General features: G+C 59.1%; 1 protein-coding gene across 5 annotated transcripts in view; it reads left to right on the forward strand.

Moving 5' to 3' along the window:
- The window catches only part of TRMT44 (tRNA methyltransferase 44 homolog), a 33,247-nt gene extending 17,326 nt beyond the window's left edge, over positions 1-15,921 (forward strand). Inside the window, exons 10-12 of one of the 5 annotated variants that reach the window (XM_036921298.2) lie at positions 1,867-1,983; positions 6,180-6,408; positions 15,581-15,921. In XM_036921298.2, coding sequence (XP_036777193.2) covers positions 1,867-1,983; positions 6,180-6,408; positions 15,581-15,638 — 404 coding nt within the window. In that variant the 3' untranslated portion in view covers positions 15,639-15,921. Of the gene's footprint in view, positions 1-1,866; positions 1,984-6,179; positions 6,409-6,539; positions 7,067-10,648; positions 11,200-15,526; positions 15,549-15,580 lie in introns of those variants that run through there. The other 4 variants (XM_057502004.1, XM_036921302.2, XM_036921300.2 and 1 more) reach the window with 4 other exon arrangements.
- Positions 15,922-17,337: the final 1,416 nt, after the last annotated feature.

Here is a 17,337-nt window from a genome sequence, read left to right on the forward strand (position 1 = left end):
ATGTTTTGGAGATGTTGTGGTTTGATAATTCTCTTTGAAATCCCCAAAATGCAAAAATTAGACACTGTGGGAGGGAGAAAATTGTATCTGTTTTCACAGGATGGGTAGCGTGCTGAAACTAGTGGCGTTCTAGAGGGAGAGGGACCAGGGTATGAGGTCCCACCATCTTTATGAAGTCAGGTGGGCAGTGCTCCTGGCACCCAGGGCTGCTGGCCGAGGGGCCGCCTCCCGCCTGCACTTGCCCCCGGGACCGGGACCGGGACCGTCAGCCGCCAGGGGGCGCTGTGGGGCTGCGCTGCGGTCGCTGGGGGAACTCGCGTCCTGTCCCTCGGCCTGCGGGGCCTGCTCTGGCCGGTTGCCTGGTGGGACCGGCCGGGGAGGAGGCGGCGATGGCTCCTCCTCTCTGGGCCTGGTCTCCCCCTCCCCCGAATGTTGTCCTGCCCCCAGTGTCTGCATCATCACACCCCCGTCTCTTGTACTAGTGACGTGGCTGCACCGTTGAGCATGTCCCCTTCTCCAGGAATCCCCCAGCCCTGTTCCGTCTGATCAGGAGAACTTCTAGGGACCCCATGGCGGCCCTGGCCAGAGCCTCCCTGGTCCAAGTGGCTGAGCACCCGTGTGGCTGCTTACAGGCCCCCAGGTGCTGTGGGGCGTTCTCTGGGTTGGCACCCCACTTCCCTAGGTGTGCCCTGAGGCGGGCCCAGAGTGAGGAGAAGGGCAGGCCGGGTCTGGGGGGCTTGAAGCCACGAAGTGAAGCCACAAAGGGCACAGGGCCCAAGCAGGCATGGGGGCAGGGATCCCTGCAGGTATTCGGGTAAGTGTGACAGTGAAGAGTCTGACCTTTTATTCCCAGGACAGACCTTTCCCCTGCTGCATCCTCTGGGAATGGCTGAGCTCAGGGTGCTTGTCTGCCTGGGACACGGCGCCCTCTGTGAGTGGACACTGGCTCCTTCCCTAGGCTTGACCATCCAGGCGCAGGCCTGCCCACCCACTGGGGGCATCTGGGGAGCCAGGGCACCGTCCTCCCCAGAGGGGCTGCCGTCAGCCTGGGGCGGGGGAAGCCTGTACTGGTGAGGTGGAGCTGTGCCCTGGGCCTCCCAGCCGGCGGGCTCTCCCCCGCAGGTGGGCCTTCCATACTTTAGTCCCTGCAGTGAGTGACCCCCTCCCCAGCCCTGCCCCAGGCACGGGGCCGCCATGTTTCTGAGCCCTGTGTGTGTATGAGTGGGTCTGTCCTGACTGACTCGCACCTGGGATCTGTGCTCTGCAAGGCATGGCTGGGGGAGACACGGGTGGGAGGAGGTGGCCCCTGCCCTCACGAGTGGGTCAGGACGCACACGTGTCAAAGGCGGAGCAGCCAAGAGGAGGCTCCGAGGAGCTGCACGGTGGTGGCCAAAGCTGTGCGTGTGAGGGTCGGCGCACTGTGGGGCTTGGGGGTCCCCTCCCCCTGCAGGGGCAGGAAGGTGGCATGGAAGTTGGCTGGGCTCTGATAGGTGGAGTCACAGCAGGAAGAGCAGCTGCTGCCCCTGGGGCCGAGGCGCTCATCTTCTGCCGGGGGCGCAGCTCTCCTGGGCTCACCTAAAGGCTGGGTGGCTGGCTGGCTGGGTGGGGGGACGTGAGACACTAAGAGCAGGGCCTGGCAGGTGGCAAGTTCCAGGCCCCTCGGGTGGTGGCGGCTGTGCCTGTGTAGTTCCAGCTGTTGTGAGGTGTACACTGAATTAAATTTAAATTTTCGGGGTCCCTCCTGCTGACACACGTGAGGGATTTGAATGTATGGGCCTGGCGTTGATTTCCAGGCCTAACGGCTTGTGCCTGGGGAACGGGTTTGTAACAGCCTTTTGTTGTTTGGGGAAACCCCGTTGTCAACAGAGAGCCTTTCATTGGCTGAAGTGGCCAGCGAGCTGGGCAGGGAGACGCTACAGCGGCTGAAGCGGGAATGCGGAGGCCTGCAGACGCTGCTTAGAAACAACCACCAGGTGTTTGAAGGTAAGGGACTTAGCCTGACATGGGCCTGTTTCTCAGACACCCGGCGGCACGCTCCACCGCGCCTGAGGCAGCCGGAGCTTCTGACGTCCCTCTTTCCTAGTCCCACCTTCCCATTTTTCCCGAATGAACTGTATCTTAGAGCAGGGCAGACTCACAGAGAAATTGAAAAGAGAACAGGGAGTCACCGTGTGAGCATCTCTGCCGGGCCAGGGCACCGGCCACGCCGCCCTTACCTCTCATGTCCTCTGGCACCGCCCCAGGCCTGCTTCCCCTGGGCAGGATCTGCTTGCCCCTCACAAGGAAGGAAGAGCCGGGCTGAAAGCCTGCCGGCTGGGCTCCTCACGTGTCCGAGGGCCTTCTGGGCTGAGGTTGGGGTGGGGCTTTGGCCTTGTGCGTCCTGCAGACGAGCACCCTGAGCGCCCTCTGCCTGGTCCACGGCACCTTTCCTGAACAGCTCTGCCTGCCCCACCCATTCCTGCCTGGGGCCCCCGGATCCGCCCGTGCTTCTGTCACATGTCCTGCTTTGGGTCACCTCGCTGCCTCCTGCTGCCCCGGCCAGACCCTGCGCTCCCTGCGGCCGGGCTGGGCCTCGCCCTGCAGCCTGAGCCTGCTGCTCTGGTGCTCAGCCACGTCACAGTAAGAAATCCTGTGATGCACACTCACCTCACCCTCCTCACAATGGGGAGGCTGTTGGGCTCCAGGTTCCCCAGCTCACAGGGTGCCATCTGTGGGCGGGGCCTGGAGGCCTTGCGGGTATGCAGGCAGCTACCTGAACCCCAGGATTTGGGCAGATCTCTCACCCCCAACTTTGTGCTGCTGTGGAGTATGGGTTGGACCGTGACTTGGGCAGATGGTGGGGAAGGACTCCTTGGCTGGCCCACAGTGGATGGGCTGTAATCCGTGCACCCCCTCAGCCTGCAACCCCTGAAGGAGTGGGGTGCTGCCTCCTCTCCCCACCTCCTCGTGTGCACTGGGGTTCCCCCCGACCATACGTACACTTGGGTGCACCCCCATGCCTGCATGCAAGCTCGGGTGCACCCACCCCTCCCTCTCCCCCATGTGTGCATGTGAACTTGGGTGCTCCCTCCATGCATGCCCTCGGGTGCCGCCCCAATGCATGCACATGAGCTGAGGTGCACCCCCACCCCACCCCCACCATGTGTGCATTCAGGTGCACCTGCCTGCCCCTCCATGTGTGTGTGCGTGTGAGTTCAGGAAAGCGTCTGCCATGTCATCGGGTGGCCTGGTTGCCTTGTGGGGCTACACTGGGTTTTCACTTAAACCTGGCTTCTCTCCAGTGGCTGCTGCTGTTAGGGTGGCAGTTAGCCACAGGACTGGGGCCTCCGTCCGTGGGGTGCTTGCTGGGGCTGAGGCTGGGTTAGGTAGGCAGGTCCCCGCAGGTGATTGAGTGGACGGGGGCCTCCTTGAACTGAAGGGGCTCCCCCTCCAGCAGGGCCCGGCACAGGCTGCCTGGAGTCTGCTCTCCCTTCTGCAAAGCTTTAGACAATTACATTTCTTTGTGCGGCTCAGAGGGGCTGCTCTTCTGGTTTTCCCAGCACATTTTTTTGGTTTAATTTCATGAAATAATAGCTTTTTTTCCATCTTAAATATGCATGCATGTGATTGCTTTTCTGTGCAGTTCACATTGGGGGGCATACTTATTTTTGGAAACATTTCTGAGGAGGCAGCCTGGGACCAGGCTCCGAGTAAACATTCTGCTGCAGTCATGCAAAAAATATGCATCAAAGCTGGGCCTTGTCTCTGCAGGATGGTGTTTTTTTTAAATTAACACAGTGGGTCTCTAGTAATGTTTACAAGTTAAGGATGTAAAAACGACTTCAGATGCTTTCAGTTCAGCTAGTGCCAAGCCCCGGCTGAGTGCCAGGCAGCACTGGGGCTGCTGCATGGAGGGGACCCACTCTCGTGGTCTGCCTCTTCCCTGGGGCCTGCGCAGCCTGGCCTGTGCCTGTGGTCAGGAAGCTTCGGCCGGTGGAGCACATCGGTGATGGCACTGCACTGAGTGGTCTACACACGTCTCTTGAATCCCTTAGCTAGCGGTCTTGATGCAGACACTACTCAGAGAGGTCGGAGACTTGCCCAAGGTCTCCCACAAGTGGAGAGGCCAGGCTGCTGACCAGGACCTCAGCACGTGGCACTGTCCCGTAAATTGCCCATAGTGATTTCTGGAAGAATCTTAAGACAGTTTCTCAGAACACTGATTAAGATAACGTCCACTGTCAGAAAAGGAGGAGGTGGAGCAGTGGGTTTTGTGTGTTGTGTTCAAATCTGAGAAAGTGTGTACTTTAGGGAAGAAACGTTCAGAAACGTGTTGGGAAGTGAACCTGGGTAGAGTGTATTCTGTTCCTCTAATTCTTCTTTAAACTCAGGAGCACATTCCTGCACTGGCGCCTCTCCTGGTGGTCTGACTGCAAGCTGACTGGAGTGTGTGCACCAGGAGGGCAGCGCCTGGGCGCCTGGGCACCTGGCCCAGACCTGCCCAGGATGGGAGGGGACTGCAGAGTCCTGCCCCACAGCCTGGGGACGTGGGGGAGCATGTGGGTTCTGGCCAGCTCCACGGCTCCCTGGCCTCTGCCGTCTCCAGTCCTTAGCACCCACTTTCCAGGCCTTAGAAATCTTGGCTGGGCCCCTTTTCCCTGGCCTTGCAGGTATTGCTCCAAAAAAACGTGGCTGGCTGGGCGTCGTCTTCTTTCCTGAGGCCTCCCAGGAGGACCTGCTGAGAGCCGGCCTGGCCTGAGGGGAGGGGCCCAGGCCCGATCTGCCTTTGGCACCAACAGGTCCCCACCATCTCTTCCAGATTTCTCTCGAACATGTCCAGACCATGAGGCTGGGCCAGGGCCCCTCTTCTTCCTGGGGCGCCTGCCCCAGGAACCTGATGGGGGTCTTGCCTCCAGGGCTCCTTGCACACACACTTCAGGGGTCTAGGCTGCCCGCCCGCTGGGATGCGTCACCGCTGCGCCAGGAGGGCGCTGCTGTGGGAACATCTGGAGCTCAGCAGGGTCCCGCAGCCTGAGTGTGCGGGCTGGGGAAGGCGCTTGTGGCCTCCCGTGAGGATGACCCCCTTCCCGGGGCGCCTCTCTGCTCCTTTGTCTGGCTTCAAGGGAAACGATTTAATAAGTACCTGTCTGCGAAGACAGACCGTCTCAGTATGCCGAGGAGATTTGAGATCCAAGTCCAAGCTTTAGTTCGTACTTGTAAGTTCTCGTTAGGAGTGGGAGAGCCAGACTGACTCAGGGTGCTTCCTTTAATTCTCCCTAAGCCTTTCCGTCTCTGGTGGGTTCACGGCTTCCAGGGAAAACCAGACAGATTTGGTTGCTTTGGCCTTGTTTCACACGGACTTGGCTTCTCATGGTGAAGAGCCCGGGGAAGCTCCCTGGAGGCTCACCCCAACTGGGGGCAGCCGGCTCGGGGGGCAGCTCCGTGGGGGGCTGGTGAGCTGAAGGGGCCACAGCCCCCTCCTTGCATCCCCCCTCCTCCGGCTCAGCTGCCCACTGCTCCCTGCTGACGGGGCTGCTGTCCCCTGACCCGCTGTCGGCGGCTCTGGTGGTGGGGGTGCCAACAAGCCTGGTGGCTCCTGCAGCTTGCACCTCATCCTTCCCTGCCTGGAAAGGGCCACTTCATGCCTTGGTCCTTTGCCCTTTGTGACAAGGGGATGTGGCCCTCGGGGACCCGTGCCCCCTGCAGATGAAACGGTTTCCGGCATGCTGTCCGAAATAGGGACCATGCCTGTGGCGCCCGGTCTCCCAGGTCCCCAGCCTGGTCTCCTCCAAGCCCACCCCCCAGCTGCCCCAGCCTCTCTCCCCCAAGGCCACACCCTAGGTCCCCTCGCTGCCAGGACCGTGGCTCTGCACGGGGCTGCACACCTCTCCCCCAGTGTCCAGCATGCTGCCCGGACAGCTCCCACCCCAACGCTGCAGCTTCCTCACCAGGGATGCCACCCTCCTTCCCGTTCCCTGCCCACCCTGCCCTGGCTGGGCTCCCGGGTCCGCCTCCGTCACTGCCCCCCAGTCACGTGGGGGCTGTGGGTGTCCGGGGCGCACGCCGGGCCGGCTCGCCGAGGTGGAGACTGCGCTCCTGCTGCTGCGTCCCCAGCCCTGAGCTGGGGCCTCACAGACCCTGTGAAGCAGTGAGCTTTCAGGGTAACTTCTGGGCTGTGTCTGTTTTCTCCCAAACCGCAGTTGTGAAGGGAAGAGTCCACATCCGTGACTGGAGAGAAGAGGGGCTGCGGAAGGAAAAGCGGCCAAAGGCCAGACAGAGGCTGTTTTCCGAAGCATTCAAGACCCGAGTCTGTTGGTTTTCCACACATCACCCCGACGGCTGCGTGCTGCCTGCAGACCGCTGCCCGTTTGCGCACGGGCCGGCCGAGCTGCGGCCATCCCAGACTCCCAAGAAGGACAAGCAGGCTCTGTGAGTCGCGTCTGCCCTGCGCGTGGCGCCCGGGTGGGAGGCTGAGCCGTGGAGAAGGGCCCCGGTCTCTCCGAGTCCTGCCCTTCCTGGGCTCCTGGGTTCCTGGCCATTTCCCTTCTTCCTCCCTCCAGATTTTCATGGTGATACAACCGTGTTACTTAAACAGTGACAACTAGAGACGGCAGATCACTCCTAACCCAGCCCAGCCGAGAGCTGGGTTTGCATTTTAAATGGGGCCGCTCCTAAATGTGTTCAGACTGCATGAGAACGAGAGCGTGAAGGTTCTCAGTCGGCTCGCAGTGCTGAAGACGGAGATGTGCCGAGCCGGCCGCCCCAGGCACGGTTCTGGCTGCCTGCCTGAGGAGAGCGGCTGCCCCGGCTGCGCCGCTGCCCCGCCTGGGCTGGAGCCAGCCGCTTGCGGCCCGCCGGACGGGGGATTCTAAAAAGCTGTAACGCACGTGGGGGTTGTTTCTGCCTTAGAACCAAACGAGGTGCCCCATCTCCCCCCGTGGCTCCTGCTGACGGTAGCAAGCATCTGGGCACGGTGTGACCAAGGCCGGAGGCCCGTGCCGCGGGCGCAGCCGCCACCCCCGCCCTTCCCCCTGCTGCTCCCAGACGCACCGCCGGTTCTTTTGATTCCAGAGCATAGTCTTCATGTGTTTCATGTACAATTACACAAAAGATGGCATCGTCATACACTGTTGTGTCCTCAGTTTTCCAGAGAATATGCCCTGGCGACCTTCCCGTTCGTTCAGTAGTGTCTGGGGTGTGGGTGGTGGTGTCGCCCATGTCACTGAGGGGACACTCCTTCCTTTGAGAGGCACCCTGTTCAGGCAGCACCACCAGGGTGGGGCATGGGCCCTGCCGTCGGGAGCCCCAGGTCCCAGGGCTGCCCCCCAAGCCTGTGTGGAGACCAGCCCACCCAAGCCTCACCCTGGCATGGGGGCCCCGGGAGAGGTCCTGGTTGCTCTGAGCGCATGGAGCCGCTCTGACCCGTGAGGTGGGTCCTGGGAGGGGTTTCCTGGCTGCAGAGCCCCTCCTGCCCTGGTCCCACTTTTGTGGGGGCCGTCTGGTGCAGGAAGCCCTGAGTGGCAGGGCAGAAGGAGCACAGTTCCCTGAAAGCAGCCCTGGGTTTGGGAGCTGGAGCCACAGCCTCCCCACGTCCAACCTGGTACTCACAGATGTGAGTGTGAAGTCAGTGAGCTGAGAAGTGCATTCAACACAGGTGACGGTGGGTGGGGTCCCCTAGCTCCTGGCGCCCCTGGTCAGCACGGGCTCTGACTCAGGAGGTGGGCACTGTGCCGTCTGGAATGACCTGACCCGTCCCCATGGAGCCCTCCGTCAGGCAGTGTCGGCAGGGCTCTCAGGGGCTCCCGGACTGGGAGAGGCGGGTTGGCCTGCAGAGAGGGTGCCCCGTCCCCACAAGGTAGGCGCTGTCTTGTTGGTCTCCCAAGCCCTGTTGCACTCGACAGTTTATATCCATTGTCATATTCAAACCTTACACCTTGAGGGGGGTCAGTGACCTGGTGCCCCAGAAAGAACCGAGGCTCAGAGAGGTTGAGTGACTTGCCCAGTGTCACAGCGGCTGCTGGAGTGGGGTTCACACCTTGGCAGTGACACCCAGGAGGCTTTCCCAGCAAGGGCTTCGGGGTTACTTCGGACGTGCGTGTGTCTCGCCCTCCAGGGAAGGCACCCCCACTGTGCCATCGTGCACTCCAGGGGTGCTGGCCTCCCATTGTCAGGGGCAAAGTGAAGTGCTCTTCAAAAACGAATCCATTCCGGTAACAGGAAAATCAATAGGACACAAAATACCAACGATGGTGCTTTAGTTGGTGCGTGGATGGGGCCATCATCTCAGAGGTGGTGCCAGGGCGACCCCAGCAGGGAAGTCCCTGCCCTCTGACCTCTCCCCCAGCACCTGCGTCCCTCACCATCTTGCCTGAAAAACCACTGCCGCCTCGTCCTCCTCCCGCCCTGGATGGCAGGGGCAGTGCCTCAGTTTCCTTGTCTGTGGTCCTTGAGGCTGCAACTGAGATGAAAGGAATGAATGGGCTTGGGGTCCACCGGGCTGGGCCCCAGGCAGGTGCTCGGTGGGGTCGTTGGCATGGTGGCAATTGCCTCAGCGCATCCAGCTCCAGAGGGGGCCTCTGGTTCACCCCAGGTGGCCCCTCTGCACGGGGAGGGGAGCAGGGGTGACTGCCCAGGGTCACGGAGCTGGGAGGTCAGCAGAAACCACACAGCAGTCTGTCTGCCTTTGCTGCTCCCTGGGGATGTGGGCTCTGGGGCAGCCAGGACATTTCTACTCCTTGGGTAATTTAGGGGTTCAGTGCTCATTAACCCAGAGAGGCCACAGCCTCTTCCTGTGACACACAGTTGCAAGTTGTGGTGTGTAGTTTGTGTCCCTCCTCAGACTGGGATTTCTCGAGGTTGCTCAGGATTTATAATATGCACCCTTCACGTATCAGTGTCTGTCTTACACTGATAGTAAAGCCCCTTCACAAAGACAAGCCCGACAATGGGTGTGATCCCACTTACATGCCTCCCATTCTCTGCTGTCATCCTCATACCACAAATCTGAGAGTACATTGTTCTTGCTTGAAACAGTCCATTGACTTAAATATTTTTAAAAAATTGTATTTACACATGTATTTGCCGTTTCTTCTCTCCATTCATTCTTGTGCCTACGAATTTCCAATTGCTGTCAACTCCTTTCAGCCTGAATATCTCCCTTTAGCATTTCTTGTAGCACAAGTCTACTGGCAGTATCATCTTGTACTTTAATTTGTCAGGAAAATGTCTTTATTTTGTCTTCATTCTGGCTTAACAGTATTTTTCTTTTTAGCTCTTTAAATTGTCATTCCTCTGTCTTTTGGCCACTATTGTTTCTGATAGGCTGATAGTGATTTTTATTTTTGTATCTCTATACACAATGTATGCTTTTTCTCTGGCTGATTTTAAGATTTTTTTTTTGTTTTTAGTTTTCAGTTTTGTATAATGTTACGTAAGATGTGATTTTATTTTTATTTTTCCTCAGAGTTTGCTGAACTTCGTAAATCTCTAGGTTGCTGTTTTTGATCGTACTTGGTGAGAAATCAGCCAGTAGTCCATAGAATTCTTTTCTCTGTTCTCTCTCCCACTAGAATTCCAACTATGTGTAGTGTATCAGGTCACGTAACACCACCCCACTGGTCACTGAGGCTCTGTTTGTTATTCAGTCTTGTTTCTTCATGTGCCCGAGTTTAGGTAATTTCTGTCTTGTCTCTAAGTTCCTTGGACCTTCTGTTGTAACCAATCTACTGTTAATCTTATTCAGTGATGATATTAAAAAAAATTTTTCAGATACTATCATTTTTGTTTCTAGGTTTACATTTACTTTTTTTCACAAGTAATTTCTCTTGAGATTTCCCATCTCTTCAGCCATTATCTATCAGGTTTAAAGTCCTTTTCTGCCAGTCCCCAACATTCAGGACATCTGCAGGTCTGTTTCTATTGACTGTTACTTCTGTTAACTGTGAGTCACCTTTTCCTGTTTTGCCCTATGACTAGATTATTTTGTTGTTACCATATAATATATTGGATATTGTGGCTGATACATTGTAGATTCTGAATTCTATCGCCTTCCTATGAAGTGTACTGACTTTCATTTTAGTGCCCATTTAATTATCAGTTAATGATTTTGACTTGGTAGGGGCTTGGCCCTAGGCTCTAAGACATATCGGTTTCTATTTTTTGCCCTTATGACCCCTTATTCCATGCCCCTGCAGTCCCAGAACAGGTGGGCCTTTCCTGGTTTTCCCTGGCCCCCAACTTGGCAGGATTAAAGTCCGGTCTTTGTCTCCCCTCTGGCTGCACGCTCTGCTCAGCTGTACTTCCGGCTCTTGGACTCTCAGCCTTTTCCTGGGCAATTCAGGAGTCAGGGATTCCAGGGGAGGTCATGTGCAGATTTTGGAGTGTCTCCTCCTTTGGGTCCTTCCTCGCCAGGGTTTTCCCCTCAATTTCCAGTTGCTTTGGCAGCCCTAAATTCCGTCCACTGACTCCTCAGGGCTGTGAGACAGCAGCTTTGCATCTGGTGTCTGTCCCCCATGCAGTGCAGGGTCCAGGCAGGGTCCAGGGAAAGCTGTACAATGCAGAACGTGCACACGTGCACCCTTTTCTTGGGCAGGCTCGCCTCCAGTTCGCACCTGTTTTTGGTCAGTCTCCACTGCCTTCAAACATTTGCTCCTTTTGTCCAGGTTTATAGCTGTTGCTAATGGAAGAGCTTGTCCTTTGTAAAGTACTGCATGATGACTGGGAGCCAGCATCCTGTGCTGTCAGCTTTGAGGGACACGTGACCACATCGTCCCCCAGCCTGCTGGCCAGCTCCCACAGCTTCAGGGCTGGAAAGCATCCCTAGACTCACGAGGAGTCCCAGGCCCCTGCCCCGGGGCCGGCTTCGGGCTAACTCCCAGGTTCATCTCCCCCCACCTGGTCTCAGCCCCCGAGACTCCAGCTCAGGCAGCTCCTTCCTCGGCTGAGCTCTCGCCTAGACCAGTGCAGCCAGTAGAACCTTCCGCAGTGATGGAAATGTCCCAGATGCACACTGTCCAGCGTAGCCACTGGTCCCTAGCCACCTGAAATGTGGTTGGTGTAGCTGAGGAGCGGGATTTTTATTTTAAATGTAATTTAAATGTAAATAGCCACACTTGGCTGGCGGCTAACGCATTGGGAGGAAGCTCCAGAGCTTCGCTCCCTGTAGTGCAGTCTGGCAAACGGCATTCTCACCTGGGAGTTTGGTAGAAGCGTGGGGTCTTGGGGCCCACCCGCCCGCCCCAGCCCTGCTGATCAGCCCCCGAGGTGGGGTCAGCAGCTGCGGCAGGCTGCGTCTTGCCCGCTCTTCAGATGGACTGTGAGGGTGCTCAGGCTCAGGGACGCCGCTCCAGGGCGCCCCGCACCTCTGAGCCCCCCGTGTGCTGTTCTGCCTGCTTCTGCTCGGCAAGTCCCGGTGCTTCCAACTCCAGGCACGTCCGTCTCTCTGGGAGGCCTGTGCCCCTCAGCGTCTTCGGTGAGCTGTTAGGACGGCGCCCTTCGTGCCGGGTCACCATCCTCTGTTTAGGGGTCTGTCCTCCTGGGGGCTTCTCAGTAGGGAGTGACCCAGGTCCTCTCCTTGTCTTCAGTCTTGCCAGGGTCAGGCCCATTCAGGCGCTCAGAGGCACGTGTGGAGCAAAACTCAGTTTCCTGGTAATGTCTGCACTGCCTGCTGCTTCGGGTTTTTTCTGCTCTGGTGCTTTGCTTTATAGTCGGTGTTTCCATCTTTGGAAAGCCTATGGCAGTCAGTGGGGTTTAATTCTTGAATAAATTTCCTTTCAAGAGCTAATTTTTTTGCTCATTCTTTAAGAATATAGATTTTTTGTTTACAGTAGAGAAAGTTAGGAAATGCAAATATTCCTGTAGATGATTCAAAAATACTTGAGGGATGACCTTGTTGAATTCCTCTTAAAGGTAAGATATTCCCAGCCAGGACCGAGGCTGCTAACGCAAGGCAGGCAGGCGGGGACAAGCTGGGGACTTGCTATTTCCCTGCAGTCCCCAGAGGCCCTGACACCCAGACTCAGGTGTGTGTTCTGCCTTTGCAAGGCCTGGGCCAAGCCGTGGGAGGGGTCAGTGCTTGGAATGCGGCCCCTGGTTAGGAGGGGCCTGCTGTAGATCACAGCCCCGGGCAGGACCTTCCACCTGCATTGCCCGCCTCACTCTAGGCCCAGGGCCACATCACCTGCTGCAGGGCTCTGCCCTCGTCCCTGGAACCCAAACGCTATGCCACTCCATGCCTGGGCCACGTGGGCGTCACCAGTGAGCTGTACCACGCGGCTGAGGGGCAGTGGCGGTGGGGTGGGTGCGGGTCGACCGCCGACTCAACTGTGGGAAAACAGCAAAACCAGGCCAAAGAGACCTGGCCTTGAGCATGGCCTCCGCCTCTCAGGAGCTGGGTGAATTCCTGGTTAGTTTATCTTCCTCCTCCACCCTGAGATGTGTCCCAAGTGGCTCTGATTTTGTTTTGTCTCCTACATTGCACTGTCCTGATCGGTTCTGGGAGCACCGGTGTGTGGAGTAGGAGCCGACAGCCGCGGCCCTGTGGCTGCTCAGCTGTCGGCTGGCCTGTCCAGAGGCCCTCGAATCCTGGCTGCATCGTCGGCAAAATGGGCCAAGAGAAGCAGGCTCATGGGGAATGAAGTGAGACACTCTGAAAAGAGCTCTTCCCATGTACTTTGCGTGAGGATGAAGAGTCCACACATTTTGCGGCTTCGCAGCGGGAGGCTGAGTGACTGGAAGGGCCAGCAGTTGGCTCTAGATGAGGGGGAGGTCATCCTACCCATGAAGGAGGCGTCCCCCACAGCCCCAGAAGCCTGACCCTGAGCTGGTCATGGCTGTCCCACAGCTGAGGGTCTGCCAGGGGGTTTGCTCAGCTTCAAGAAGACAAAACACATTGGGAATGTTCTGGAAGTGGGGCTGGGCAGCAGACACCCCAAGAAGGCACAAGGACCCCACTCTGGTCTGAAGCACAGGGCAGGCCGGCCTGGCCCCACCCACGTGTACTGGGTATGCTCAGTGTGCTGGGTGCCAGGATGCTGTGCCCCTTCCTGGGGCCCTCCCCCTCCCCGGGTCTCCCCCTGGCCGAGGGGTGCCCAGAGCAGCCAACTGCTGCTCCCACCAGGCCTGGGGAACCTTGGAGGGCTGGGAAGGGCCAGGGAGGCAGTCCCCGTGGTTGGGGCTGATGTAGGGGTTCAGCCATGGTGAGAAGAGGCAGTCCCAGGGGCCTTGGGTGGAGGACAGAGCAACTTTGGTGCCAGCTCCACAGGGACACCACATCCAACATGGGACCAGTCCATGAAAGAAAAACCCTTTGTGCCAGTGGAGCTGATGAGATGGAACATGCTGCCCGCAGGTAGTGAGCGCCCTGTCACCAGGGGTGTGCAAGTGGAGGCTGCATGATTGTGGCAGAGGTGCTGGGGGTACTTTTGCTGGTATTTTTTGTGGGAGCATGAACTCTATCATTTCCAAAGCCCCTCTTAATTTAGACAGCGTTTCCAGGAAAGGAAATGTCACGGTGGGCTTGCCAGACGAGGCGGACCCGGCCCTCAGGACCCGGAGCCCCTCCCTGCCCGCCCCCGGGCAGCGGAGTGACTGCCGGCCCGTCCCTCCGCCCGTGACCGGAAGGTCGCTCGGGCGGCTCCTGAAGGCGCCCTCCGCCCTGGCCCTGGCCCAGGCTCTGCGCCGGAGCCACTGCTGATGTGCCCGGGCAGCTGGGTGTCCTGCTTCTCCCGGATCCTCGGGGAGTTGGCTCCCTTCTCCCAGGAGGAAACCCCTGGTCCCTTAAGTGGCAACCGATTTGCCAGCAGAAAGGCTATTGATTGTTTTTTTCAAAGATCGAGGATAAATTTAACGAGTCATAATTCGGCATTCTCCAAAACGGTTCTGACCTATAAGCTGTGAGCTCCTGTTAATTGGCAACGGAGGCTCGCGGGTGTGTTTAGAACCCTCCACTGACAGGGTTTCAGAAACGCTCCCCGTGTGTCGGTGGGGTAGTTCTTGTGATGGGCCGGCGCCCTGAGTAGGAACACTGGCCTGCTTCTTTCCCTTGGCCTTGGTTGACCACATTTGTGCGGCGAGGCCCTCTCTGTGGCTGCGTGACGGACTGCAGTGAACTGGACGCCTAAGCCACCCTTAGGTGTCACCTCAGCTGTCGTGGTCTGGAGTCTGAGCTCTCAGGGCTGCGCAGGCAGCCGAGGTGCGGGCGGGGCTGTGGTGTGCACAGGCCTGACTGCGGAAGGACCTGCTTCTACGGTCAGCAGTGTGTTGGCAGCATTCAGCCCCTTGCAGGCTGTCGGTCAAAGGCTGCCCTCGGCTGGCCACCAGTGGCTCTTCTCAGTGGCCAGTTGACCAGGTGGCAGCTTGCTCCTTCAGAGCCAGCAAGGGAGATTGCCCCCTAGTAAGACCACGTAGGGTAACATTACCATGGTGGTGACATCCCATCGCCCCTGCCCAATCCTATTGGTGAGTCCCAGGTCCTGCCTCACTCGGGAGGCTAATCAAGGGTCAGTGAAAGGGACAGACCATGGGCCACTTGGGGTCAGTGCACCACTGTCTGGGTTGGCACAGCCATGTTAGCCTCACCCTTGCTGAGACAAGGTACAGGCACAGACCAGGATGAGCAGAACCACAGATCAGGGTGGGGGCAGCCCTTGTGCCCCTCACCTGCCCACAAGAGGCAGGAGAGCTGGGCTTGCCTTTACCGGCTGTGTGACCCTTAGCGGGTCACGCCCCGCCAGCTGTCTGCCTCCTCGTCCCTGAAGCTGCAGTACTGGGGTCGCGGCCCTCTCCCTGCCCCTGCTCCCTGCCACAGGCTGTTCCACACAAACCCCTTCCTTAAGCAGGTGCTTGCGTGTCCGTTTCACCCGCCTCCCATGGTTGCCAGTGCGTGCTTTTTCCACGCAACCAAGGAGCTAGCTCAGCTCCCCATGGACACTGGACCCAGTTCTGACGCCGTCTGCCTGGCGAGGAGCAGAAGATGCTGCCCACAGCCCCTGCCCTGTAAGGCGCACACCGTGGCTGCCCTCCCAGTGAGGGTCCCTTGTCTGTGAGGCTCAGGTGGGTGGAGACCCCCAACAAGCCTCCTTTGCGGCCCTGGAGAAGATCAGGCGGGGGGCAGGCCGAGGTCGCAGGGGCAGAGGAGAGGCTCAGGAAGCGTGGCTGCGCTGCTTTGCTGCCTTTATCCTCAAAGTGCCCCCAGAAGAGGGGCCTCAGCCATCACCCTGTGCTTGTGAGAAATCAGACACCCGAGAGGTTGGGGCACTTGCCCAAGGCCACACAGCGCACAGCAGCACCAGAGCTGGACCCAGGGCTGGCTGGCTGGTGCGCATGGGGCGCGGAGCAGGAAGGCGCTCTCCCTGCTCTCAGGGGTACTTCCAAGGAGGGTCCAGAGTGGTGCCCAGCGGCCCCCCCCAAGACCCAGGGCCCCAGGGGCCCCACATCTCCGGACAGGGCCCCCTCTGCCACCCCCACAGACCCTGCAGCAAGGATTCAGCGCAGAAATATTTTCAGCATCGGGTAAAGCAAGAGGCATTTCTCTTCCTTTGTGCCCCAGAAAATGACATTGCCAGGAACTCCTTGTCTCCTGAACAGCCTGTTTGATCCCCAGGCCTGGACGCGCCAGAGACGAGGAGGAGCCTCAGCCCAGCTCCCGGGCGGCATGGTGATGGCTGTTCCTCAGAGCCGCTGGCCTCGCCAGGGCCCGCTCTGTGCTCAGCAGGGCCTTGACCTGATTTCACCTCTGGCTCTGGACTCTGCTCACGGCCGGCTCCCTGCCTGAGCGGGCAGCTCCCTCCCTGGGCCTGGGGGTCCCCTGAGGCCAGGGAAGCTGGCCAAGTGCTGTGTCCACACTTCCTCTGCAGGGTTCTCCCCTCGGCGCCGCCCCGCTGGCGTCTGCCCTCCCGACGCACCAGCAGAGGCCCAGCCTGGAGTGTTAGGAGCCGTTTCTTGGCGCAAATAAAAACCGCAACTCAAGTTCCCTCTTGCTTCAAATGAAAAATGCTGCTTGGTTAGCCAGGAGGCCCGCCCTCGGTCCAAGCCCACTGAGGGCCTTGCCGCAGCTGGGGGCTGGGGGGGCCTCACCATCTGGGCCCCCGGAGACGGTGCCAGCAGCCCAGTCAGTAGACTGCCCAGTGGGAGCTTCCCCAGCAGAGCCCACCTGGCCACCGGTCAAGGGGTCAGTGGCAGCCTGGCAGGACTGGAAGGCTTGTGACCATGTCAGCTTCTCCAGCCTGGCTGGGCCTGGGGAGGAGTGGGCAGCAAAGCCCTCTCAGTGCCCCAGCACTGCCCCCCAGGGCCATCCTGTGCTTTTCCAGGAGCACTGCCCGCCTGCTCCGTGGTCTCTCTCAGCTCCACCCACCTGCATGGTCTCAGCAGTGACTGTGTGCATGCCCTGTGACCCCCCGGCCCAGGCCAGGCCATGCAGGGTCCCCGCTGGGAGTTTGAATTGGGGACAAGTGTTCTCAGGGCTGGACTGGTCATTCAGAAACCTGGGGTCGCCTGGCAGCAATCTGCCCTCTGCGTGACACTACGCCTGGAGAGAACAGGCTGGGCCCAGGAGGTGCCCAGGTGACCGAGGCCCAGACACACCCTGCCTGCGGTTCGGGGACTCCCTTCTTCCCTCCCTTCTTCCTCCCAAGCTCTCGCTCTCTGTGTTTTGGCTGAAGCTAAAGTTGATTTCTGTTATTTGTGTCCAAAAAGAGTTCATTCTGGGGGGTGTGAGGTGCCCCTTCTCTGGGCTCTTGGGTCCTGCCCTGGGTCCATGCTGTCTAGAGGCAGGGCAGTTGTCCAGTTCACAGGAGCCCCAGGCTCTGGGCCCAGAAACGAGCTGAGGGTTTGCAGTTTGCACAGGCCCCACGATCACAGATGCTCCAGGAGGCACAGCCTGAAGCCGCTGAGGGGCCCAGGCCCCAGCACCCTCTAGAAGGGGGTACGTGCCACACCCATGGGGGAGCCCGGGGGCAGCCCCGGGTGAGGATGTGGGGTGGTGAGAAGCAGGGAGGTGGTAGGGCTGCCTGTCCCCTGTGGCTGAAGGTCCCTGAGCTGACCGGGCCATCAGGAACCCCCGAGCCCTCCCACTGGGAGCCCCGAAACCTTTTCCCAAGTGACTCCAGTCGCTGTTGAGGCTTCTGATGGGGTCAGGCTGCCCCGAACCTCCTCCTCATGCGGGCAGGTGCTTGGGAGGCCCCAGGTGACTGCATAGAAGGGAAGCCTGCCCCTCAGCTGATGGCTGTGGGGTCCACTGACCCTGACTGCGGCCATGTGCCTGCAGAGACACAGGCCCTAAAGTGCTGGCCGCACACCTCAGGTGACAGACCCACAGCGCGATCCCATTTACTGATGTGCCCTGCGGCTGGTCTGCTGGGT

Source organism: Manis pentadactyla, chromosome 5, assembly GCF_030020395.1.
Source record: "Manis pentadactyla isolate mManPen7 chromosome 5, mManPen7.hap1, whole genome shotgun sequence".
Taxonomy (NCBI): domain Eukaryota; kingdom Metazoa; phylum Chordata; class Mammalia; order Pholidota; family Manidae; genus Manis; species Manis pentadactyla.